Source organism: Nematostella vectensis, chromosome 4, assembly GCF_932526225.1.
Source record: "Nematostella vectensis chromosome 4, jaNemVect1.1, whole genome shotgun sequence".
NCBI lineage: Eukaryota > Metazoa > Cnidaria > Anthozoa > Actiniaria > Edwardsiidae > Nematostella > Nematostella vectensis.
In genome coordinates this window covers 2,642,858-2,670,121 of record NC_064037.1, presented here as the reverse complement: position 1 = coordinate 2,670,121, position 27,264 = coordinate 2,642,858, and the positions used below count along the sequence as shown (strand labels likewise).

The window sequence follows — 27,264 nt, the reverse complement described above, 5'->3', positions numbered from 1 at the left end:
AAAATTATCTAAAATTCGCTGTTTTTTTAACTGACATCTAAATTTGGCAAAATCCTTTTTATATTCCTCTATTTTAAATATAAAGCAGTAAAAAAATATTTTTGGGAATGATATTTAAATTATTACTTTAATTAAGAGTCCAGTTGCAAACTTATGCTATATTAAAGGTACCATGCCAGTCAATGACGTCACAGCTGTCATATATTGTTGTCATAGAAACAGTGTCACTAATAATGTCTACTGCAAGATTATCAAAAAAAGACATACATAAATACACACAGAGAATATCGGTCGCTTTTTTAATTCGAATTTGTTCCTCTTTGTCAGATAATGATTCTTTGAAAATTTTGTCATAATAGCTGGTTCCCCCCCCCCCCCCCCAACCAGGTCAGAGGAAGCCACATAAGCCCGGTCTGAATTGGGTTAATAGGGAGGCAATAACCAGGTTCCTATCCCGTCTTATACGGTTACGCCACGCATAGCTCGCTGAAGATGTGATGTGATGTGTTTTTATTTAAAAAAAAAACTCAAAAGGGGAGAGATATCTGTTTTCGGTGTGTTTCTTGTAGATTTTGCTCGGAAAAATAGCCATGGATTATTGGGTTAATAGGAAATGATTGGAAAACTGTTAAGTCTACATTTGTGGCAAACTCGAACACAGTCCCCTTGCATCAGGTGATCAAGACAAAGGCAAGGTGCGTAAACAAGGGAATATATGATATGAATATGATGTATCCATCTCGAAACAGTGGAACTTAGACAAACGTTTCGGATGGGGCAAGTCCTCGATTTCACACAAAAACGTATCAGATCTGGCGTTTTTTTTATGGTAAAACATGGCTTTTGGTGCTCTGTGCGCCCCCATAACTACGCCTGCCGAACCATTCAATTTTGAACTCCCTACTTGCCCGACAATATCAAGGTTCTCTGAGTGGGGTGCGTGGGCAGAGTGTTCAATGGGAGAAATTCGCGCCCCCCCAGCCAGCCGTAATCATTAAGCATAAAAGAAGTTGTTTGCCTTTTGTTGAATGTTATTGCCATTGACTTCTGGTTGAGACCCATTCTGTTGTCATGATAAACATGGTCTTATTTCACGCAGCGCCCTTTTCTAATGCAGTAAACACATAACGTGTAACAGTTCGAGCATCTGGCTGTGTAAGGAGCATCGTCAACTTGAAGAAGACCAGTTGCGGCGCACATTCTCCCCGTCTTACGATGTGACGTGATTAAGACGCGATTTTTTCATTACAAATTGGGATGAATTCGCTGCTATTTCTGCTGACGCTTGCATTTACTGCAAGACAAGGTACATTTTTTTATAAAGTTTTTTCAAATCTCTTCTCTAACTTTTCAAATTTACTTTGGGTTGGGCTTAATTCAAATTTGTTTTTGTCTTGTACAAGAAACAGGAGAAGCGAGTTAAATAGCATTCAGCAAAAAAAACGCGCACCCTTTATTTTTCATTTTATCCATTTGATATCATCGCATGCAATATGCGGCAAACAAAATATAACTTAAGATGAAAGGGGCAAATCGTTAACGGTGAAAAATAACAAAACTGATATTTCACACAAAAAGTATATTTTCAAATTGCAATTTCAAAAATTATAGCTCAGTGTGTTTCCTGGTTTCTGCGTTTCAGCGGTTAGTCCATTCTTATAAGTATCATATAAGAATAAGCGGGATTCCTAAGTATAGTATCCCTTTTTTTTAAGTGTTGTGGATTTTTGAGTTTAAACAAAAGTATGGGACTCCTAGCGGCTCGTCCCTTGAAGCGCGTGATCTCTGCCGTAGTCTGAATGATGATATTCACCATGCGTCTAACATCTCAAAAATCTGCCATCTTTTAGAGTTAGAATATATTTTTTCAATACTGTTGTTTTCATACTTAATACATGCTGTATTCCTACTTTTTTTTTCTACCATAGCGACTTTTTTCGGAAAATCCTTTTTTCACGACTTAGGTTAATTCGATTTCTGCGAAGTAATTTTACCAATTTATTTTAAGTTTTCATTTTTTTATTTATTTAAACTATCATAAGTCATTAGAATAATAGTTTGAGATCTCATGGCAGTTTTTTTTTTCATTACAGGCAAAATAAATAAAAAAGTTTCAGGGAAACACTTGCACAAAACAATGAATTGGTAAACTATACGCAACTATACCACATTTTTAGGGAAATGTGTAACAAAATGTGAACTCCAAGGTTTCGTTTCTTTTGTTCAAATGAATATAGAAATTGCGCTTTAAATCTCCATTTTAACAATAGATTAATAAGATTATAATAACCATTCCGTCAATCAGAACGTGCTCTTAAATCCTGAATTCACTTTTTTGTTAATAATTGATAACCTGAAGTTCGCTCCTTTTTATTCTTAAGTTCAACAACGCTCATACGCGTTCCTAGGATTGGCCGAGGTGGTTGCACAGTCATAGGTACCTTATGGAAAAAGCATAGTATTTGAAGATCCGTTAATAAGAAATGACCCACGCACCCTGCGCGCACCCCCTATGTGTGAGCCTGACGCTCGTGGAAGTAAAATAATTTTAAACTTTCTCTATGTTTCTTTCTCATATTGCCATGGAAAACATATAGCAAATTACCAAACAAATGCTTTCATTTTGTATTATTTGCAATAAAGTAATATTTGGGGCCAAACAAATGCTTTCAATTTGTATTAATTGTAATAAAGTAATATTTGGGGTAAGTAATAATAAAGGAATATTTTAATGTTACTGTGAAAAGTAAGTCTGTGTCATAAAAACAACACGAAAATTAGAATTCGAAATGTGCTGCTTTTAATGAATAAGTAATGCCATAATAAACGTACACTTACTTTGATTAAAGGTAACCGAGGAAGCAACACCATGGTGCCTAGTTTGCGTATGCCTGACGTCACTTTGCTGCGAGACAAGTTGGGTTGTTGTAAAAATACTGTCAGCAACTCCGAGTTTTGTTGCAAAAAGTAGAACCATCTTCTACTTTCTGCAGCAAACTTTTACAACTTGCAACAAAATATTCACCGGTAGTAAAACGCGCAACTTCACTTACGAACTTATTTTGCAGCAATGCTCCCACAAAAAAATGCCACAAAAATTGGTGATTTTTATCGATAGGTATCAGTATCGATTGACTAGACGGAGATGTCGTTATGTCAGACTTATGTTTTTATGTCGAACCATTCACACATTTTAACATAAGAGTGCGCGTGCGTCATTATGTCGTTATGTCACTGGTGTGCACTGGTGCACCAGGCATTATTCTCGCTTAGACAATGACAGGCCAAGTTGGGTAATGAAAAGTAAACTATATCCAGTGTCAATAAATAGTTCGAATCGAGAAACCTACATAAGTTAGATCATACATTCATATGTGAAACGATTAGTCCAGAAAGCCAGAAAGTGAAACTCTCCCTTTAAACAGAGATCCAATCGTTTACATTATATAGAAATCCAAAACCAGCGGACAAAGAAAAACCAAACTTGACAGAACTTTCTGGTAGGTACAACCCACAGAGCCAGTGTCTACATGGGATATGGTAATAAATGCCAGTGTCTACATGGGATATGGTAATAAATGCCAGTGTCTACATGGGATATGGTAATAAATGCCAGTGTCTACATGGGATATGGTAATAAATGCCAGTGTCTACATGGGATATGGTAATAAATGCCAGTGTCTACATGGGATATGGTAATAAATGCCAGTGTCTACATGGGATATGGTAATAAATGCCAGTGTCTACATGGGATAGGTAATAAATGCCAGTGTCTACATGGGATATGGTAATAAATGCCAGTGTCTACATGGGATATGGTAATAAATGCCAGTGTCTACATGGGATACGGTAAGAAATGCCAGTGTCTACATGGGATACGGTAAGAAATGCCAGTGTCTACATGGGATACGGTAAGAAATGCCAGTGTCTACATGGGATATGGTAATAAATGCCAGTGTCTACATGGGATACGGTAAGAAATGGTAAGAAAAGCCTTGCTCTGTTTTGCCTTTCTTGGAATGCAACGCAGTTCAATGGTGATTCCATCACGTCTATTGAAACAGGATGGATTGAAAATATAAAATACAACATTTCATGTGTTTCTTTCAAATTCCAATGTGAGTCCAGCATGAGAACCCTGTGGTACCTCAAAAGCTCCCCTTTTTTTAGCAGATTTTCACTAAATTAAAAAAAAATGGACCTTTAGATGCGAGAATTTAATGTTTGTTTTTTTATCTTAATCTTAGTTCTATTAAACAATTATTTTAGAAAAATTCCGACGTGGGTACCCTGTGGCTTTTAACTGGGATAATAAACAACCATGCCGTACGGCCACACCCAGAGCTTTTTGAAGCGTAAACATTTATTTTTGGAATCTCCCGAAATCTCCAAGGGGGGGGAGGGTTTCACTTTCTGGCCCAGGGACCAGATATTGATATATTCTACTTTTTTTCTTTTGAGGAAGCTCAAAGGCAACCATAATTGACTTATTTTTAAAACCTCCTTACAACTATAAAGAAACGTTAAGTTTTCAATAAAAGGTTTCAAATAAATAAAAGCACCAAAACAATTCATGGTAGCATTATATATTAATTAGACATCTTTATGAAACATAAATATATCTTTATATATTTTTCGACAAAGAAGATCATTTTCTTCAGGAGGTAGGTCGTTGGGCATTCATTTGGCTGATATGACCTGATCGACTGAATTCCGTTAGTTTGATAACGGAAGCCAGAAGGCATTTTTTCAGTTTGAAATTATTGACAAGAGCTTACAGGATATTGAAGATTCCAGTAACTTCAATTTTATCCCATACAGTACTTGCTGGATGCAAAATTATGATTTTTGACACTCGCCGTGATGGGAAATACCTTGCAAGCCACGTGATAGCGAATCATACAGCAGAGGCAGCGAGTAACTGCCGTTACCATTGTTACGGGAGTGACAGGTGCCAATCAGTGAATTATAACAGTGTGACAAGGCAGTGTGAGCTGAGTGACTCCGACGAGCACCAGGCGCCGCGCGACTTGATAGACCGAGAGTCGTTTATCTATCTGGGAACAAACGTGAGTTAAAACTATGTTAATGTTTGTATTCATTGAGCACCACTTGTGTTTATGTTTTATATGGTGTCGGTAAAGGCCGATTGACTATACCTCTTCGAGGTAATATATGACATTGCGTACGGCGGGACGTACAGCATAAGATTCCCTTAAAAACAGTTAAGAATTTTGTATTATATTTATCCTTTAAGGTCTTGGTAAAGGTAAATTCGACACCACTGTTTGTTTTTGTGGTTTTTGCAAAACCTGTATCAATAGTTCTTAAACTTTATTTTTGCAAAAAAAGTTTTTTAAATAAATCGCATTCTAAGACGGCTAAAATGGGCCTTTGCTGTTTCCCGTGATCTTTGACTTTTCTAACGTATTATTTTGAGGCGAGAACTCGAGCTTGTCGGGCGTAACCTCGCGACGGGTTTTAAGATATCGCCTTAAAAATTTCGGGATCTGATAGATAATTATGCCATGTCATAAAGTGTGTGAGGGATTTTCGAGAATTCCAACTTTGATTCGTAATATTTTGTTGACAGTGTCAAATAACAAAAATTCCTCACACAATTTGGTAGATCATCTATATGTCATTGAGACGCAATTACGTGCAACTCCGTACTTTTGAGTTTGAGGCATATCGCTATTGCCAAAATAAAAATTGCAGGAGATAATTTAATCTTTTATCTTTTATTTGATATATAGTTTGTACATGTAGTGAAAATTGCGGCGCGACTATTTTTTTTTTCCGCGGACACGTCGTTTTCCTTTACCGAGACCTTAAACCTATTACACTCTTTTTTTATAAGAGCCTTTTCTATAAAAACGTCCAGCCGGAGATTTAAGTATTTTGTATCATCTTTATCCTTTAAACCTATTACACTCTTTTTTTTTATAAGAACCTCTTTTTATACGAACGTCCACCTTGAGATTTCACTAGTATTTTGTATTATCTTTATCCTTTAAACCATTACACTCTTTTTCTATAAGAACCTTTTTCATAAGAACGTCCAGCCTGAGATTTCACTTAAGTATTTTGTATCATCTTTATCCTTTAAACCTATTACACTCTTCTTTTTTATAAGAACGTCCACCCAGAGATAATTAGCCTCCAGACTTATCTCGTCCAGTGACGCTCAGACAAAAGCTTCGCTCGTCATGGCATTTTGACAAAGATATATCAAATACTTTTTGGTAACATAAGCTTCCGTAGTATAAAGCGAATAAATACAAGCCCCTAATAATTGATTGCTCACCTCCTCTTAATCTTTCATCAGAATGCATGTTCGTCTTCGCCTTGCTCTCCTAACGGTAAATGTATAGCGGATTTCGAGAACAACGGATTCAAGTGTTCATGCAATAAGAACTTCAGCGGGAAATCCTGTAAAACAGGTACGCAAGTGAATGTATTTTCATACTTTCGACTAGAGACGTACCTCCCTTTAAGTCAGTTACTTCCGGGCCTGGCCAGGTTTTTCGACAATCTACTTTTATAAGCCAAACAATATATCGAAATAAACCCTTACCAACAGCAACGCCTCTGTCAAATGGCTTCAATCATTCAAAAGCCTCGAGCACTGAAATGGTTTCACGTCCCCTCTCCCTAAGGAGTTGGCCAATGGAAAAAAACAAAATAGTTATTCCGTTATCGATTTATCAACTAGAAATTTTTAGATTTTTTTTTTACGAGAGTTCGAAGAATAACTTGTTCGCAGATTTTAGTGTACGTCTTTCAAATAAACATTTTTTCTTCTTCATGATACTAAGAGTGGACCCCAACAAGTCAACAGACAATCGGTAAGGGCCTTCTTACATTTTTTCTATTAATTCTGCTGCCAGCAACAATCATTTGTTGATATTTCTGATGATTACAACCACCAACATCACCACAAACCGGTACTATGTTTTTTCGTTAGTTCTGTATAAAAAAAACAAAACAAGTAAGCCATTATTTTATAACAGAAGTAATTTATGTCCCCTTTTTTCCAGACCCGCCAACTGGTACGTTTTTCGTTTTCGTTAGTTCTACATGAAACACAGCCATTACCAGGGGCGTACCCGGGGGAGGGCCCAGAGGCCATGCCCCACCCCCCCCCCCCCCCCGATTTCCAGCAGCCAAAAATACAGTAAATGTATGAGACATAGCTTAAATACAGGAAAATTTTCTAATATGGGCCTTTTTGCGCCTCCTCCTGTTAAAAATCCTGGCTACGCTTCTATTACAAAAAAAAATTTTTGTTGCCATCTTTCCACACCCGCCAACCTTTTTGTTAGTTCTGCATGGAATTAAGACAGCCATCAATCTATAACAGAAATAATTTGTTTCTTTTTTTCCAGACCCGTCAACACCACTTCCAACCGGTACGGTTTTTTTTCGTTAGTTCTGCATGAAAATGAGACGGCCATTATTCTATAACAGAAATAATTTTTTTTTTCTTTTTTCCAGACCCGTCAACACCACTTCCAACCGGTAAGTTTGTTTTCGTTAGTTCTGCATGAAAATGAGATAGCCATTATTCTATATCAGAAATAATTTGATTCTTTTTTACAAGACCCGTCAACACCACTTCAAACCGGTAAGTTTTTTTCGTTAGTTCTGCATGAAAATGAGACAGCCATTATTCTATAACAGAAATAATTTGTTTCTTTTTTTCCAGACCCGTCAACACCACTCCGAACCGGTACGTTTTTTTCGTTAGTTTTGCATGAAAATGAGACAGCCATTATTCTAAAACCGGAATAATTTGTTTAATTTTTATCCAGACCCGTCAACAACAATTTCAACCGGTACGTTTTTTTCGTTAGTTCTGCATTAAAATGAGACAGCCATTATTCTATAACAGGAATATTTTTTTTTCCAGACCCGTCAACACCACTTCCAACCGGTACGTTTTTTTCGTTTGAAAATAAGACAGCCATTATTCTATATCAGAAATAATTTGATTCTTTTTTTACAAGACCCGTCAACACCACTTCAAACCGGTAAGTTTTTTTCCGTTAGTTTTGCATGAAAATGAGACAGCCATTATTCTATATCGGAAATAATTTGATTCTTTTTTACAGACCCGTCAACACCACTTAAAACCGGTAAGTTTTTTTCGTTAGTTCTGCATGAAAATGAGACAGCCATTATTCTATAACAGAAATAATTGGTTTATTTTTTTCCAGACCCGTCAACAACACTTCCAACCGGTACGTTTTTTATTAGTTCTGCATGAAAATAAGACAGCCATTATTCTATAACAGAAATAATTTGTTTCCTTTTTTCCAGACCCGTCAACACCACTTCCAACCGGTACGTTTTTTTCGTTAGTTCTGCATGAAAATGAGACAGCCATTATTCTATAACAGGAATATTTTGTTTCTTTTTTTCCAGACCCGTCAACACCACTTCCAACCGGTACGTTTTTTTCGTTAGTTTTGCATGAAAATGAGACAGCCATTATTCTAAAACAGGAATAATTTGTTTCTTTTTTCCAGACCCGTCAACACCACCTCCAACCGGTACGTTTTTTTCGTTAGTTTTGCATGAAAATGAAAAAGCCATTATTCTAAAACAGGAATAATTTTTTTCATTTTTTTCCAGACCCGTCAACAACACTTCCAAACGGTACGTTTTTTATTAGTTCTGCATTAAAATGAGACAGCCATTATTCTAAAACAGGAATAATTTGTTTAATTTTTTTTCCAGACCCGTCAACAACACTTCCAACCGGTACGTTTTTTTCGTTAGTTCTGCATTAAAATGAGACAGCCATTATTCTATAACAGGAATAATTTTTTTCCAGACCAGTCAACACCACTTCCAACCGGTACGTTTTTTTCGTTTGAAAATAAGACAGCCATTATTCTATAACAGGAATAATTTGTTTCTCTTTTCCAGACCCGTCAACACCACTGCCAACCGGTACGGGTTTTTTTTCGTTAGTTCTGCATGAAAATGAGACAGCCATTATTTTTAAACAGAAATAATTTGTTTCTTTTTTTTCCAGACCCGTCAACACCATTTCCAGCCGGTACGTTTTTTTGTTTGAAAATGAGACAGCCATTATTCTATAACAGAAAAAATTTGTTTCTCTTTTCCAGACCCGTCAACACCACTTCAAACCGGTACGTTTGTTTTCGTTAGTTTTGCATGAAAATGAGACAGCCATTATTCTATAACAGAAATAATTTGTTTCTTTTTTTCCAGACCCGTCAACACCACTTCCAACCGGTACGTTTTTTATTAGTTCTGCATGAAAATGAGACGGTCATTATTCTATAACAGAAATAATTTGTTTCTTTTTTCCAGACCCGTCAACACCACTTCCAACCGGTACGTTTTTTATTAGTTCTTCATGAAAATGAGACAGCCATTATTCTATAACAGAAATAATTTGTTTCTTTTTTCCAGACCCGTCAACACCACTTTCAACCGGTACGTTTTTTTCGTTAGTTCTGTATGAAAATGAGACAGCCATTATTCTATAACAGAAATATTTTTTCCCCAGACCCGTCAACACCACTTCTAAGCGGTACGTTTTTTATTAGTTCTGCATGAAAATGAGACAGCCATTATTCTATAACAGAAATAATTTGTTTCTTTTTTCCAGACCCGTCAACACCACTTCCAACCGGTACGTTTTTTTCGTTAGTTCTGCATGAAAAGGAGACAGCCATTATTCTATAACAGAAATAGTTTGTTTCTTTTTTTCCAGACCCGTCAACACCACTTCGAACAGGTACGTTTTTTTCTTTAGGGGGGGGGGGGGGGCTGGGTAGTTTCAGTGAAACGGCCTGGGAGGCGGATCGCCCCTCCGGGCCTCCCAGCCCCGTCTCTATATATCAGGCAGATGTTTCACGTACATAAACAATCGGCAAAAGCTAACAAAGGCCAAATCGATTTCACGTACATAAACAATCGGCAAAAGTTAATGTAGGCAAAATAGATTTCGCGTACACTAATAATCAATTAGGGCCGGTGTTTCGCGTGCATGAATCGATTAGGGCTGCAGGTGTTTCGCGTTCATGAATAATTAATTAGGCGGTGGGTTTGCAATTAGACATTCGTATGTCCTGTGGTATACCGAGCGTTCGAAGGATGAGGTACGGAAGGGATTACTGCGGGTGGCTGAAAGCCGGCCACGCAAACACGTGCGGCCGAAGGTGCATTGACACCTACTGCAAGGTGCACCTCCAAAGGCTCCGTATGGGCATCCCCCTCGCCGTGCCGTGCAGGATCTGCGGCGTAGGGACTCGGTCGGAGACGCGGTTGTGCCGCCCCTGCGGAGCGAATCGTAGGGCAGTGGATGCGTGGCGTCGAGAGGCGCGCTCGGAAGCGGTTCGCGCTCGTCCTGTCCGACATCGCGGCCCGCGGTGCGGTCAATTAGAGACTGGGTGGTATGGGGCATACCCGAACTCCCAGTTAGAGATTGGGTGGTGCGGGTCATACCCGAGCACTCATCCCGCCGGTTGTGATACGGGCAGTTGGAGATTGGTTGGCACAGGGTATACCCAAACATGGACGCTTATATAGAGGAGATTCTCGATAGCATGCGTGACAAAGAGGCGCCCGCCGTACTGGCAGGGCTGGTCCAAAACATCCTGGACGAGGACATCCCCGACGATGTCAAACACAGGCTGCTTATGCCGCTCGTACCGGAGAAGGTGTGGACGGAGGAGGTCTGGCGCGAGTTCGACCCTCTGCTGCCGGGACGGCGGCAGGAGGGCCCGGAGAGCTTAGACCCCGAGACGTACTACTCTCTCTTCGTCTGCGGCGCCCATCTTCGGTTCCCAAGCGTGGATGCCATTCTACGGGGCCGAGACATAAGCGCCAGTGTTTACCAGGAGATGCGAGATCTTGGTGGAACAGGTGTGATTGCTCTAAAGCCGGTTGTGCGGGGGCCTGATATTAATGACGACGGCTCGGTGTGGTGGGTCTCGCACGAGCGAGAGTCTCTGCGGGCGAACGCAGTGCTTCCGCTGGTGCTCGAGATGGTAGACCCCGACCGGCGTTACAGACTCTTCACGGTCGTTGGTAAGGCCCCCGCAGAGCCATTGGCGCCAATCACTGAGGAGGAAGGGCGCTCGGAGCACAAGATCGGTGGGTTGTTAGTCAAAAGGGGGGGCCAAATCGCAGTCGGCGCCCTGGAAGGAATCGATGCGGGTATTTGGGAGAAGGGGCGAGAGTACCTCGTCTACGTGAGATACGAGCTTCGCCTTTTACCTGAGCAAAATGGTGAGCCTGGGCCAATGTTTGTGCGAGAGGGGGGTGACGCCTTCGTTAACTGTGTTGTGAGCTATGTTGCCGACTTCTTGAGGAATCGCGGCACCTCGCGCTCCCTTGGTCTGACCAAGACACGAGGCAAGATCCTCGAGCGATTTGACAAGAAGCTGGCCACCACGGGGTGCGCCAAAGAGGACCTCTTTGAGATGGAGAGGAAGCTCGGGATAAAGCTGGTAGCCGTGGACGCCCTGGGCAACGTCCTGTGGGACTCGGGGAAGTACGAGAGGGGGTACACACAAATCCGCATCCCTTGCCACAATAACCACGCCTGGGCGGACCTTCCGACTGAACCTGTCTGGGCCTCCTGTCTGGGCCTCCCTTCCTGAGTACCTTGCAGAGCTTATTGAAACAGTACAAAAAAAAGCTATTCGAATAATCTACCCTTGCCTTAGCTATGAATCGGGGCTCAAAGTAGCAAAAATGGACTCACTTACAGTCCGCAGAGCAGAACTGTGCCGTCGATTCATGGCCAAAGCAAGATGCACTGAGCCTATAAAATATATAATACAATCTGGGACTGAGGTCGCCCATGGTTATTCGCTAAGGGGGGGTTGCAGCCGTTTGGATAAATCAGTTGGTGTAACTGAAAGGTATAATAACTTTATCACAATTCGTTTCCAGTAGTTATACCAGTATTTATTTATACATTGTTAAGTGTAGTGTGCATTGGCCGACATACTGTAATTTAGCTTATGCTACAAAAGTATGAATAAACGATTATTATATTATTATTATTATTATAACCACCTGCGATCGCGAGCGTCCACGGCCTAGACTTCGAGGCTGAGAGGGAGCTTCGTTCGCTATGTCAGGGAGAGGCAGCGCCCCGCGCTACCAGTGCCGCCGCAAAAACGCACGAGGCGAAGGTGCGAGAGGTGCTCATCCGCTTCATAAACAGGGCGATCCCCAGAAGCACAAGGGTCTGGCTGTGTGGGCGTGTTATAGTCACGCACGAAGGCAAACTGTACCGGTCGGGACAAGACGGATGGGCTATCGACAGGGCGTTTACAGACGAGACTGGACACGATCCTCAATGGCTCCCTGATGATCACCCAGCCTACCAAGAGTACATCAAAGCTACGCACTCGATGGGTGGCTCAATAGGGTATCGCTTCAAGAAGTGGACCCAAAGAGAAAACATCAGGCCAACGCCTCCTAAATACAGGGACGTCTGGCGAGCGGCGCAGGTTGAGTCCAAGGTGTGGAATAGCAGGGAAAACTTAGGGGCGCAGCCTCATGCTCACATCTACATGCGTGCGGCGTACCTAGGATGCGAGGACAGTGTCTTCGGCGGCGCCTCGGACGCCATTGATCTGGTACGGAAATACGGCTTCCCTACGAACGTGTATCGTATCGCGGATGTTGCGGGACGGCCATTGAGCGAGGTTCTTCAACTGACCGGGGCCATTCAGTTGACCAAGTGGGGGTTCTCTGAGGCCTGCCACCCCTACACTTCCGGGAGGGTAGGGCAGCACTTGGAACAAAACGAGGGCTGGATCACCACGCAAGAGCTCAAGGACCTGCTAGACTCGGGTGACCTCGCCATGGCCGCGGCGAGGGAGGTGTTGTATAGCGTCGGAAAAAAGGATTTCATCAAGTTCCCCCACTCCGGCCCCGGCGGCGAAGACTCACAGGGTCGAGATCTCGCTGTGCGTTTCGTAGGCAAGTGCGCTCGCCATGGCGACGAGTCCTCGATCGTAGTCCGCGACCGTGAAGAAGCCGCGTATCTGACAAAAGTGAAGAGCTCATTATAGCGCGAATCAAGCGATACGCTATAGACGTCAGGCAAAAGGGTCGCACAAAGTACACTGGATCGCAACACGTTCTGACGGTAGACCACGTACTCGGCATGATTGCTGACGCGGAAAAGAAGTGCACGGTCTGTGGCACTCAGCTTCTGCTTCAGGGGTACACCAAGAGCCATCCCCAATGCTTCAGTATCGACCGGCTGGACGACAGTCGGGGTCACTACAAGTGGAATGTCAGACTCACGTGCCTTAGCTGCAATAGAAGGCACAAGCGCTGATCACGCAACGCGCAACTGCGATCGCGTGGAGCCGTGCTTAGAGTACGCCGTGTAATACAATACTGGCTGTCCATGACCCTCTTTAGTATTGGGTACGCCTTGCTTGTCCACCACGGGTCCGTCGCTCGCCGTCGGCCCTTGTCCTGAAGGTCTTCCTCGTTTACGGCGATGTACACCTCCGTTCCGACCTCTAAGGAGACCTCTAGGGGAGGCTTTTCGGCTTTGAGAGGCACGCGCCTCAGCTTTATGGCGTCCTCAGGCGCAAGGCCAGTCATGCGAGTCTTCGTTGCGTTCATGTCCGAGATGACGATTGGCAGAGCAGTAACCCACTCGCGGTTTGTCTTGCCGGACGCAAGCTCCTTCGAGTACTGCGCACGAAATAGGCGCTGCGCCAGCCAGCGATGGAAAGACTCGGCGAAAGCTTGGCTCCTGTGGTGCCCAGGCTCAGCCCGTCGGACCTCCACCCCGTGGTCTGTTAGGAGCTTCGTGGTAGCACCCTTGAACTCCGTGCCGTCATCAACCATGAGGACTTTAGGCCATGTGAGAGGTCCCTCTTCAGCGAGTTCGCGGGAGACGACGGCCGTGCTCTTAGTCCTCAGTGGGCGGGCGGCTTTATATCGTGAAGCAACGTCAACGACAGTCAGGGCATACTTGTACCCGCGGTCGGTTGGTAAGAATAGCAGGTCCGACTGGTGAATACGGTTTGGTATCTGCTTCGAGAAGTGGGCGTAGGTAGTCGGAAGAGGGGGCGTCTGTGTGTAGCCCCCGACGGGCTGCGAGCTTACCCACCTGCGCGCTCGATCTATGGAGGCTGAGCCCTTGGGAAGTTTGGCATGCAGGGCGGTCACTCCCTGGAAACCACCTCTGGCGTAGTATATAGGACGAAGGAACGCATCGAGCTCTTCGTCGGACATGCGCTTGCCGTTCCGGCGGGCCATTACGTGCGTATCGCGACGGGGGAATCAGTCTCCAACAGGCGGATGCCGTCTGCTTAGCCTTCGGCGTACGTATACGTACACGTATACGTACACGTATACGCGTAGCATGGAAAAAGGCCGCCTAGACGCATACGTACGTATACGCGTTTCGACGACAGCTGCATCACAGCAAGCGGCTAGCTGCGTAGCCGATGGCGGGAGCGCCGGCGCCTATGTACGCCAACTCGACGTTCTTCTGCGTTTTGCTGGGGACGTAGTAGTCGGACAGCTCGGGGGCCCGCATCGACTCCAGGGAGGTCTGGTTGTAGAGTTTGAGCGCGTAGTCGGTGTCGGTGAAGTTCTGCTTTGCGAGGGCCCCTCTCTCGCAACTTTGAGCTTGCCAATCGAGAATTTCTTGTCGCCGCTGTTGGTAGCGTCCATAGTCTTGTTGGTATTTCTCTAGGGCCTTGTCGTGCCTCTCCTTCTCGGCTAAGGCGGGGCTCTCATCGTTCGACAGGAACTTTGCGAGGTAGTTGCCACCAACGAATGCAGTCGCGTTTAGGACGGCGCCGCCAACCAAAATCGCGATAGAGGCCATGTCTATGCGACACTCCACGCGCTGTGTGTATGCGCAAAGCGCGCACGAGTCTAACACACGGCCCACGCTACTACATGGGCAGGATCTTCTGGTCCTCAAGGTAACCCTTCAAAGCGACAGCACCTGCGACGGCGGCAGACATTTTTGCGTAGTTCATGGCGTTCGCGGAGGGATCTTTGGTGAAGTCCTCGCGTAAGACCTTGCGCCCAACCCAGCCAATACCGGCGACGAGGCCGGTTATGACTGCGGCGTCGGTGATGGTCTTTGTAATCTTGCTCTGCTGCGTCGCCGACATCGTGCGGATATGGGTGGGGCCCTCGTGTCTAAATGTCTGCTTACTCCATGGATAACAGCCGTGACCCGGGAGCGCGAAGCGCTGTCGCCAGAGCGCGCTCCTTGGTCTGCCGTGCGGCCGCCAGCGGCGGCCTTGTGGGCGGAGTCCCGCCGTCGGCCGCTGCGTGCGGATCGGTAGCTCGCTCGGCCCCAGGGCCACCAGCTGGTGTGCGCTTGAACGCGGCAGCTAGCTCCCGCCTACGTGTGCAGAGGCCGATCAATGACACTAGAAGACCAGCGAGCCCGATGATCAAGCTGGCCGACCAGGCAGAGTTGCTCTCCGGGGCAGGTGTGTGTGCCGAAGGCATGCCGGCGCTTGCAGTTCCGGAGGCGGCATCGTCGGCCCCGGGGCCACCGGCAGCTGCTGCGCAGCGACGACACGAAGCGCCTCTTTCTTCGCTCTGTTGATTCGGTTCCACTTTGCCAAGCGCCTTCCGGCTTCGACTCGTCCAGGGTGAGGTCGGGTCGCGGGCGGTTCGGGGCTCGTGATTCGCACGTCGCGTGCCGCTGCCGGGGCGGCAGCCACAGGCGTACGTGCAGGTTCTTGATGCTGTTTGCCAGGTTCTTGGGCAAGTCCTTGAGCAAGTTGTTCGTCAGGCTGGGCACTAGTACTTCTTTGAGGTTCCTCCATCTGCGTCGAGGTGCGAACACGCGGTGTCAACTACTTGGAACCAACTAATTGGTACCAAGTGGTAGGAGAAGTGGCGAGCTTTCAAATGAGCGTCTACTCTGGGATGGCGGGCTCGACACTGTCCGCGGCTGCTGCCTCGTGCTGGCTCCGCGCGTCAGCGCTTGCTTTTTCGGTGTCGGCACGGCAGTCCACATGACGCGCTATGTGTAACACCCCGGAGGCTAAAGCCATCAAATGGCCGTAGCGTAGAGACAGGCTTCCGCACAATGTGCGGAGCTCGTTGTTGATGATGTAGTCGGACACTAGGTCATTGTGAAGATCGACCACACTGTCTATCGGCAGCGCCATGCCTGCTAGCTTGGTCGTAAGCTTCAGGACGCTGTCTACCAGGGCGTCTGTAGTCCGGCTGGCTAGAGCGGTCTCGTATCGCCTCGTACTTCCTCACCTCCTCGGCGCTCATGCGTTTGACGCCGTCGTGAGTCAGGGCGTTGCCTATCATTTCTCTCGACTTCCCCGAGGCTACGAGAACCGCGAGTTCCTCCCTCGCGTCTGCTATCTCAGTTTGCTCACCTCCGGTTGCCGCCCCGGCAGGATGCGTCGAGCAGTCCAACGACTCGACGGCCGGGAGGCCTGCGGCGTCATCCTCAAGAAGACTCTCAAAGTATTCGTCGCTCATCATGCCGTGGCTAAGGTGCATATACGTTATGCCCTAGGGCGTTGGTTACCGTTCGACTAGGGCGATGGTATAAGGGTGACGCAAGCAAAACTCTAACTTCGAGAACTCTTTCGTCTTGAGGGCCTTCATGTACTCTTTCATCTTCTCTTCTGAGAGCTCCGCGCCGTAGTCATGCAGGAAAGCTTTCATGTCCGCCTTGCTCGGGGTATAGAAGACCACCAGGGCCGTGATGTTCTCGCGGAACGGCTTCGTGATGCTGGTGAGCTGCTGCGTGATCACCCACACGTTAATACCCACGTGGCGCGCGATGAACGCCAAGTTGACGAGCTGGTCAGAGCGCCTCTTAACGTCTTTCGAGGCCGCACAGTCGTCGAGTATGATTAGCGTATTAGTGCCTTCGAAGAGAGTGGAGACAGACCTCAGCAGCATGTCGATCTGACCCGCCTCAGGTACGATGACAAACAGACGATTGTCGCCCTCGCCGAAGCCGTCGTATGTTTTGTTTTAGACAAAGGTAGGGCACACGAGTACGATGTAGTCAAACCTGCCCCGGAAAGGGCCGCGCAGTCGGTCCACTACGAATTGGGTCTTCCCGCATGACGTCGGGCCCACGATGAGAGCGTTAAATGGGACGTTTTTCGGGTCCATACCGCTCCGGCGTATGTGCTCAGTATTGTATGGACTCTAGCTGTCCGTTCATAAGGTTCATTTGGGCGTCGGCCACCACAAACACGTGACAGTTTACGCTACCCGAGCCGCCTGCCGTGCGTTTTATCTCGAGGTGCACACCGTCGCGGGTATTGACCAATCGGAGACCGCCCCCATGGATAGCACTGTCGTCCGTCGTTCGAAGGTCGATCCACAGAGCAAACTTGTTATCGCCATAGAACGACTCGGGGCTGACTGCCAAGGCGGCGGGCGCTCCGCTGTGCCCCCCGGGGAGGGGCGGACGAACCGCCTTTTCGCCTCCCTCCAGAAATCCGTGGGGCGCAGGCCCTGGCTGAAGACTTTGTTTGGCATGCCGTCGATTGTAACGCGAACGCTATTGATGTCGGGGTACACGAACTTCTCAGAGTCGCGAGTCCCTGCCGTGTATGGCTCCACAAAGAGGAGCAGCAGACCACTCATAGACCTTCGCGGCAGGTTGACATTCTCGTTGATTATGCTGTCCGTCCCTTTGCTAATCACGAAAGTCTTGTGAAGGTTCACTTGCTTGTAGAAGGACGTTGTGCCGTTGTGGTAGGCGGCGGCTGCAGACCGGGCGAGGTTGTCGTCCCTCAGGCTTTCGTACTCCAGCTCTAGATTTTTTATGCCATAGGATAATTTGGTGGCATCGGTTCCGACTACCTGGTCAGGCACTGCGAACGTGATCTCGAAGAGCAGCGCCTCCGGGAGCGCCCTTGGGTATAGCACGCCGTGGTCCGTCAGCAGAGAATGGTCTAGCGGGATGGTGTACCTCGCCCCGTGGGCGGCGCTTAGAGCGTTCTCCTTGGCGTTACTGGTCGCTTTATCGCCAGCCTTGGAGCGAAGCTTGCGCATGTTTTCTGACTGTATGCCCTGCTCCAGGCGGTCCTCTCTCTCGACCTTGGACAGGTAAAGCTCCTCATACGTCTTGAAGACGTCGTAGCGGTTGGTGTCCATGAGCGTTTCTCCTGCAAACGTGATTTTCAGGCCGATTTCGGCCGACGTTGTTCAGGACGGTATTATTCGCATGGCCTGAAACGGAGAGATCGAGACCGACCCTCAAGGAGCCAGGCACGAGCGTGACGCCTTCCAATAGCTATGGGACCGCCACATATAGCGTCTCGCCTGGGGAGGCCGTCGACGGGTTGAGAATGACCCGGTGAACAGTTCTCTCGGCTTTCAACCCCAGAGGGATTCTGGGTGTTCGCTGGGGGTCGCGTTTATCGCTGACTAACATCGTATACGCGTATGCACATAAAGTACGAAGTCGCGTGGCTATGGTGCGGACTGTTAGACATGTCTAACATAGCATAGCACGAGTTATGCGCGCGCATCATGGGTGATGTTGACGTTGACATTGACGATACCTTGCCGGGCGCGTCCGCCGATCGCGGGGCGGGGGACGACGAGACGACGCCCCTTATCCCGTTTGACCCCGACGATGGGGAGTCGATCCCAATGACGAGCACGTCACCGCGTATGCATGCTGCGCATAGCATGGCTACTCGAAGCGCAACGCAAACCGCCGGAACGGCAATCGCTGAAACCTCGTTCATCACAGAGGGTGCAGCGACAAGACTCGGTCTCCAGTTCCTCAGGGAGGAATACCCAAACCTTAAAGAGAGTCTGCTACGGTTCCAGTCAGACCGGAGGGGAAAGACGCTAATACAGGTTCGCAACCTCGACAAAGGAAGTTGGTCTAAACCAAGACAGCTGTTCAACGAGGACGGGGGCGTCCGACAGGACGTTGCAAATCTGAGAGGCTTCAAGCTGGCGATGGGGTCCGTGGCAGAGATAGACGCGGTCATCCAGGAGAACACAGAACGGATCCAAGAGCTGCAAGGGGTGGTAGCCACAGACAGGGAGACCATCGACGACCCTAACTCGTCCGAGAGTAGCCGCCAAGAGGCCCGTGAGCGCAACGAGGAGAGGCTGTCCGAGATTGACGAACTAGAACGCGAAAACCGAGAGCTCGAGAACCAAAAGCTGCTAAGAGAGCGCATCAAAGCCATCTTCAAAAAGTACGGCTTTACCGTCACCGCTATCGGGTTGGCCGTAGCGACGACGATCGCGGCCATTGTGACGTCGCTCGGCAAGTCGCTCTCCTTCGTGGCCAGAGGGGTCGGTAACGGGCTTAAGGCCATCGGTAAAAAGCTGGGCGAACTTCTCCCCGGGCTAGTAGGCAGCATCGCGAACTTCGTGTTTAAGGCTGCAGGGGAAGCGGTGAAATTCCTTGGCGAAAATGCGTGGCTGCTCATTTTAGCCGTAGCCGCGTTCTTGGTTCGTCGAATGCAAAGCAGTCATCGGAACAAGTAATACGCCGCGGCCACCACGAGCACCGACAACCCCACCTTGAGGGCGGTGTGGTCACTTTTCTCGCCGGACAGGGTAGGGGCCGTGCCCTCCGCGTGCACTTTCGCAGGGGTGCTTTGCCCCCGGGGCGGCGCGTGGTCAGTCGCGTATTGCACCCTAGGATGCCCACCGGCCATGTTATGAGCACCGACTGGCTTTGTCTCGGTGTTGATCGCGTTTGCGCCGAGCTTCATGGAGTCCGTGGCTTTCTGCAGCTTATTGTTGTAGCCCACGACGCTTTGCGTGTTTATCACCAGATCGCTCGGCATCAGCCACACTCCTGGTGCAACCGCAAGACTCAGTCTCACCTTGGCCTCCTGCACGGCTAACTGGTACCTTTGCACGCTTTGAGCGATGTCGTTTTCTATGATCGCGTCTTCGAGCAGCTCCGTGAACTCCGCCTGCGCCTCCATGGCCGGCCCACCGGCCCCTGCGATGGAGGAACGGACGTTTACCTGCGCGCCAAGCACTGTGTAGACGAACGCCTCGACCGAGCGGTCGAGTCTCCCTAGCCCTGCTTTTGTCAGCCCCGTGCACACCCCCGTGGTCGTCGTTGCGTATGTAACCCACCTGCTTCCCACTATTGTACGTCCCACCTTCGTCGCTAAACAGATTGAGGTGGCTCGGGTACTCGTACGCCGCGGTGTCGTAGCCGCGGATCACGTGCACGTTGCAATACCCCTCCCCCGGGTAGAACACAAACACATCGCCTAGCCCATGGTTCCGCCCGCCTTTCCATCGGAAGTCCGGCTTACGCGGCAAACCGAACTCTATGCATAGACGCTCGAAAGCGGCCTTCTTGTAGGGGTTACCTTTTTGCGCGAACGGGCTGTCGCCAGGGAGGGGGACGCCGAGCTCGTAGAGTATCCTCCGGGTGGTGAAGTAGACGTGAAACCTTAGAAATCCCCTGATGACAGAGGGGAGCGTGGCGAAAGTGGGGACACCCCACATCCGGCGGTTGCGCACCAGACCGCAAAGTTGAGTTGCTGTGGCCAGTACCCATAGGAAGGCTCCGATAGCCACCGGCGAGACTCCTTGGCGGACTTGTGCGTGACTACTGTCTCTTTGAATATGTCTCGGACCCTAGTCGTGAATGATTTGTCCTCAGCCACGTGTATCTCCAGCTGCGTGAGTAGTGGGGTGATGTCTGAGGCCGTGCTCTCCACGGGGGTCGCGGGCACGGCGTAGAGCAGCTTTTGCGCGAGGGTCAGAGACCTAGGGAAACCTAGGGAAACCGGTTTTTTGGCTTGTTCGGCTATAGCGTGTTTGATATGTTCGGCTATAGAGGCTCCCGCCGCAACTGCCGCCTTCTTCGTCTCCTCCTCCTTCCTTCGGGGCACCTCGGTCAGCATCTGCCAGCCTTCCCAATCCATGCTCAACCCTATTAAACACGAAGGCGGGCTATGTTCAACACAATGGTGGTCCTACACGCTCAGTTCGGAGGTGAACTGACGCTCTTCTTCGGGCAGCCGATAAGGCGCCCGCGCTTTGTGGCGCTCCGGCAGTGCTCGCTGTTTAAGGCGGTATGATACTAAAAAAACTACAAGTTTGAAGTAACACTCAGCGTAACACTCACTAGTTCCTGTGTTTTTAATATTATTGCATGAAATTTGGCAGGAATAATTATTGATAGTGTAGTAGTGTAATGAACCTCAAAAACCTTGAAATTTTTACAATGCTTAGTAATATGAAGGCTTTTTACCAAAGAATGCTGGTTAAAATTATAAGCTTTTTGTTTGTTTACTTGATAATTTTCTATTTATGTCAACTATATAGCAATTTTAGGTTCATTACATAGTTTGAGGTATTAGCAATGAATATCCTTAGTTTGGTTTGTGTTCCAATTATAGTTTCAGAGCTAGAGCTGTTACCGTAAGAGCATTAAAATCATGTATTTTGGGTGTGGCTTGGTTACCATAGCAACAGTAACTGCCAAAATTGGTATCGAATGATTAGTCTCAATGAGGTTAATGATATGTGAAATAATAAAACTGCTAAGTCTTTTGCTTAAAATTTTTGTTGTCTTGGGTATCATACCTCCTTAACAGCTGGTATAATCTCGAGCGGGAGCAGCGGATAACGACTACAGACTCCCTCCCGCCCATCGCTACTCTGCCAGCCGGGCACCACACGGCCGGGTCCATCATGGAAACGATCAACCACGCTAAAAGCCAGATTCTGACCGCGAAGCTGGATCCCCTCACCGGGAAGATCGTGCTCGTGTCCACAGGCATTGTGTTCCTGAACGCCGAGCTTTGCGCACTATTTGGCCTAGAGGCTAAAGACGATCAGATGGGGGGGGGGGGGGGCGGGACCTCGTACTGCCCGTGGGGATCCCCCACTTGAGGTGACTTTGTCGAAAATAGAGGCCATCTACATCTTCTGCGATATCGTAGACCGCACGAAATGCTTCGCCTTAGACGAGCCTTCAAACGTTCTCGCTTGCCTAGAAACCCGCGGGAGGCCGCACGAGAAAGTCGTCTATGGGCCCGACACCCTCATTTGTGTCGCAGCGTCTTCCTCTGAGTTTGTCTCGAGTAAGGACTTTAAGGGCAGGCCTGTTCGCCTCGTATTAGAGCTAACCTAGGCCCGACATAACAGGCATGGCGAACAGCGACGTTAGCAGCGGTGGCATGACCATATATCCCCCGCTCCCCAGTGCCCACCCCCCGCAGACGCCTACCGCTCCGGCAAGCACCGGCGGCGACGCGCAAAGTTTCCGACTCCAGGTAATACGTGACACTCAGGCGGTTCTAGACAATGAGATAACGCATTATCGACAGGTGCGGAAGAAGTATAAGCGCGCCTTCGCCGTTACCCATGCTGTGTCTGTGGCATCCGGCATCGCTGCAGGGGCGCTTTCCAGCGCCGGGCTGGGAGTCTCTTTGAGTGGGATAGGGGTTCTGATCGGCGCTCCGCTGGCAGGGGTCGCTTGGCTGATCGGTGTCGTAGGCGCGGGGGTGGTCTCTAGGGGTCTTACGAGCAAGGTGGCTAAACACGAAGACACGATGGTTCTAGCGGAGAGTAAGAAAAACTCGATCAGCGAGCTGGTCTCTAAGGCTCTGCAAGACGGGCGTATCTCAGACGAAGAGTTTCGGCTAATACTTCAGAAACAAGAGAGATACAACGCGCTCAAGGCCGCTATCAGAGCTCGACACGGCCCCGCACCGCATGATAAAAAAAAGCGGGAAAGGGCCCTCCCTGGTGGCACGCGAAAGGATGAAAAAGAGACTGCGAAAAATTCGCGAGGAGTTCGGGAGCGAGGTGTTCGAGTAGAACTCAGGTTTGAACGCCACGCCGGCGGCTTTGAACTCACGGCCGAAAAACGGTTATTCCACGCTCCGTAGGTTGGCGGCCCTCCACGTTTTCGCGGCCCCACCGCTATTTGCCCCAAAAAGTTGTGTACGCGCAAGTCCTTGGGCTTGCACGCGCCCGGCCTACACCCTAATTATTCATGAACGCGAAACACCTGCAGCCCTAATTATTCATGCACGCGAAACACCTGCAGCCCTAATTATTCATGCACGCGAAACACCTGCAGCCCTAATTATTCATGCACGCGAAACACCTGCAGCCCTAATTGATTATTCGTGTACGCGAAATCTGTTTTGCCTACATTAACTTTTGCCGATTGTTTATGTACGTGAAATCGATTTGGCCTTCGTTAGCTTTTGCCGATTGTTTATGTACGTGAAACATCTGCCTGATATATAGAGACGGGGCTGGGAGGCCCGGAGGGGCGATCCGCGCCTCCCAGGCCGTTTCACTGAAACTACCCAGTCCCCCCCCCTTTAGTCTGATGAAAATAAGACAGCCATCATTATATAACAGAAATAATTTGTTCTTTTTTTCCCGACTCTTCAACACCACTTCCATCCGGTACGTTTTTTTTTCGTTAGTTCTGCATGAAAATGAGACAGCCATGATTCTATAACATAAATAATATAATTTCCAGGCCCGCCAACACCATCGCCAACCGGTACGCTATATTTTCTATCGAAGGTTATTATCATGTGGTTTCATGTAACGAACAAACGAACGAATGAATGAATGAAAATGAATGAATAAATAAAATCTTTCTCTTTCCATTCAAAGTAAAACCGTGTGACAGCTCTCCCTGTAAGAATAACGGCACGTGTGTAGACGTCGATGTCAAAGGCTACCGTTGTGCGTGTGCGCAAGGATTTACAGGACTTGACTGTGACATCATTTCCGGTATGTGATACCAAAGTCAATGCAAATGTATGCAAATAAACGAAGTCGGTTGTTTCATCTTCATTTGTATGTATTTTCATTTGGAACGGCACATGGAAAGTAAGACGAAAGTAAGAGGGAGGGAGGGAGGGAGGGAGGGAGGGAGGGAGGGAGGGAGGGAGGGAGGGAGGGAGGGAGGGAGGGAGGGAGGGGGGGAGGGGGGGAGGGAGGGAGGGAGGGAGGGGGGGAGGGAGGGAGGGAGGGAGGGAGGGAGGGAGGGAGGGAGGGAGGGAGGGAGGGAGGGAGGGAGGGGGGGAGGGAGGGAGGGAGGGAGGGAGGGAGGGAGGGAGGGAGGGAGGGAGGGAGGGAGGGAGGGAGGGAGGGAGGGAGGGAGGGAGGGAGGGAGGGAGGGAGGGAGGGAGGGAGGGAGGGAGGGAGGGAGGGAGGGAGGGAGGGAGGGAGGGAGGGAGGGTAAAAACAAAAAAGGGAGGGAGGAAGCTATGGCTATCCATTTAATACAATTAATATACGAGTCAGCGGCTACACGTAGGCTAGATTCGATATCGCTTGAGTTTGTTTATTACATTTATTTTTACAAATAATTGCTACCGATAAACACCTTTCGGTCGTAGAACTGCCATTTGGCCATTGCCATTCGCCTTTCGCACTGACAACCTTTATTGAAAAAGGGCCTGGGCATTTTTTGCTTATGAACTGACTCAGAAAACCGTTTGGCGGATCCAGGGTTGCCCCCAATCGTACAAATACACACATATTTTTTTTTACTGTTATTGACATTTGCTTCTCGTAATTTTATTTCCAGTTGACCCGTGCAAAAGTGAACCTTGCCAGAATAATGGCACCTGTGCGGCTCTTAGTGCAAGTGATTATAACTGCAAGTGTCCGGCTGGTTTTGGCGGAACTGAGTGCAATTCAACCTGCTTTATTTCCTTCCCTGCGACACGAAACCCTGGCAACGTGGTCGTTGTTTCGACTGAGGGGGGCGAATTCAATGAATTCGCCATCTCTTTCTGGCTCAGACTGCAACCCCCGCAAATTGGAGATTTAGAATATACGGTATTCTCATATGTGAAAGATGGAGCTGTCTTGATGTTTTTGAAATTGAAACCATTTACTACACAAGCAGTCGTGAAAGTTGGATATTACGAGTAAGTGTATGAACGATATTATCTTAATTTTGTTTCACTCTCTGCCAAACAGCAATATACTGTTTTTGTTTTCTGAATTTATTTGTCTGCTATAAAGGAGGATTGGCTCTATCTGCGTGATGTTAAATCTGTGCTAGTAGAAGAAAAGGGGGCCCACTTCATTTATCAACGTAACTCAATATATTTTTTTTCACAAAAATCATCCGATTGAAAAAAAATCAGGGTGGTCAAAGGAGCAAACATGCTGTGAGAAGTGGGACGTGGGACGAGAGGTTTCCCTTTGATGTCACACTCATTCTGTTGAAGTCACATTTCTACGACCAGAACTTCAAAATGCCTGCTATGTTTCCAATGCTTCCATTGCTTTTCTTTCTCGGTTTGGTTTATAACTCGGTTTATAACTAAAATATCTTTTTGTTGTTTACAGGAAGACAATTTCATCTAACATTAACTTCTGGGACAACAATTGGCACAAGTTCTGTATGACCTCATTTCGCTCATTTATGTTGGGTTTTTTTGGAATAAACATAAACCTCTATGTAGATGGCGCACTTCAGCATGCGTACAATTACTATTATTACTTTCAAAAGATTGGAGTACAGGGAGCCCTGTATTTGGGGCAATTGTACACAGTAAGTGGGATGACCAGCTCCTTTGTCGGTGATATCATGTCGTTTAATATGACGACTGGATTTGATGTTGCCTCTATTAATGGCAAGGATTGCAGTGAAATAATCATACAGAATTCTTGGGTTTCGTGGCAGTCCATACTAGAAAACGGGGCAGTGCTTAAGAAATGCGAGAGACTATCGGTTTAAGGTAAAAAAATTGGCTGTATTGCATCTGAACGACTGACGAAGTCAAGTTACCGTGAACTTTAAATCTTGCATGCTCTTATTCATAGCAGGCTCTATTATATTGCTCTACTCACAAAAACATAAGCTCAGATAAACTTGAGCTAGTGGGTCTTACAGAGCTTTGCAAGCGAATAGCAATTTGCCTCATCAAGTAGGGTCACGTTTACACTGGGCACACGTCATTGGGAAGGCCAAGTCTTGTGAGTACAGAAGTTAAGCGTCGTCTCGCCCTGGTCAATACGTTTCACAGTCATTTTAGTATCAGCAGGAGAAACACCAGAAAACTGGTCAGAACTTTATCCTCAGTGCAGCTTGAGGGGCCACGCCGATTCCCCTGCACTCTTCGCTGTCTACGCGACTGCAAAAAGCTAAAACGTGAGCGACACAATTCGTACAAGGGCACTGCGAAGAAATTTGTAAATAGAAAGAAGCAAGGTAATGTATGGTCCAATGTATGGTCCATTCTTCTCTCCTTATATATCATCAAGCTTATCAGAGGTTAGGATATCGGCAAGGCTATTCTAGATATTCTAGATGTTGTTCTACAAATTTGTAAATAGAAAGAAGCAAGGTAATGTATGGTCCAATGTATGGTCCATTCTTCTCTCTTTATATATCATCAAGCTTATCAGAGGTTAGGATATCGGCAAGGCTATTCTAGATATTCTAGATGTTGTTCTACAAATTTTGACACAACATAGTACACCTCTAATCTAATTACAAGAAATTATCTAAAATAAGGTAGTTGTAACTCTATGTCTCGAGCTGTCGTACCAAAAACAAATTTGGAGGGAAAGGTAACCGTTATCCCGGAGAAATAATCAAAAGCAATAACGCGGATCCAGAGGACGACCCTACTTTCGGGCGAAATTTGAACATATTTCGGAGATAAAATCAATCCGATTTGCTATACGCTATACGGTTTTCATATTCGTGATAAATAGGTCGAGAGCTTGATGGTGACTCCCAGTTAGAGCACGGGCTATAGGAAAGTTTTACTCCAAAGTAATGTTTAATGCGATGTGGTCGAGTTACTTATTTTCCAAGGCGAGGGAGGTTACACAGCGCGGCTTTGAAAGGTCTTAAGCGCGTGGGGACAGAGCTCGCTGGAGGAGCGAAACTAAGGCAAACTATGGCCGCTCGTATTGATCGCATAGGGGCGTATTTTGATTTCGGTGCCTTCCTTTTGTCGAGCCGAAGTGAAATACTTGGAGACAGCAATTCAGCTCCTCTTTAGTCATTTCTTTTCTTATTCAATAAAAGATACTAAAATTCTGTTTGGCTTCCATTCTGCAAAATGGAAACTTATTGTAAAAATAAACACCATGAAAATACTACATATTTCTCGGTGTTTTCCCGCTGAAGGTTAAAAAACTTGAAAATGTTACATTAATTAATCGCTTTCATTTGTTTTCTTAGGGAAGGGTCATTATTTAACGGGGGGGGGAGGGCTGCTATATTTGGGGGAGAGGGTTGCAATTTTTTGAGCGTCGAGCGAATTTTGTTAC

General features: G+C 47.2%; 1 protein-coding gene across 46 annotated transcripts; it reads left to right on the top strand.

The window, feature by feature from the left end:
• Positions 1 to 1,104: 1,104 nt before the first annotated feature.
• On the top strand, positions 1,105 to 27,067 carry LOC5511589 (extracellular matrix protein A). 46 transcript variants are annotated; one of them, XR_007307622.1, is made up of 32 exons: positions 1,105 to 1,306; positions 4,822 to 5,069; positions 6,329 to 6,443; positions 6,819 to 6,848; positions 7,389 to 7,412; positions 7,498 to 7,521; positions 7,604 to 7,627; positions 7,709 to 7,732; positions 7,815 to 7,838; positions 7,913 to 7,936; positions 8,010 to 8,033; positions 8,115 to 8,138; positions 8,220 to 8,243; positions 8,323 to 8,346; positions 8,428 to 8,451; positions 8,532 to 8,555; positions 8,638 to 8,661; positions 8,743 to 8,766; positions 8,840 to 8,863; positions 8,935 to 8,958; positions 9,044 to 9,067; positions 9,138 to 9,161; positions 9,244 to 9,267; positions 9,346 to 9,369; positions 9,448 to 9,471; positions 9,545 to 9,568; positions 9,647 to 9,670; positions 9,752 to 9,775; positions 23,632 to 23,751; positions 24,554 to 24,899; positions 25,327 to 26,191; positions 26,328 to 27,067. XR_007307622.1 is itself a non-coding variant. In XM_048726819.1 (31 exons), exons 1-31 carry the CDS (start codon positions 1,258 to 1,260, stop codon positions 25,715 to 25,717), a joined length of 1,875 nt encoding a protein of 624 aa, XP_048582776.1. In that variant the 5' UTR covers positions 1,105 to 1,257; the 3' UTR covers positions 25,718 to 27,067. The 46 variants fall into 46 exon arrangements, 45 of the variants coding, with proteins under 45 accessions (XP_048582776.1, XP_048582781.1, XP_048582779.1 ...); XM_048726819.1 differs by having other exon boundaries at positions 25,327 to 27,067; XM_048726824.1 differs by lacking the exon at positions 6,819 to 6,848 and having other exon boundaries at positions 25,327 to 27,067.
• The last annotated feature ends 197 nt before the right edge of the window (positions 27,068 to 27,264 follow it).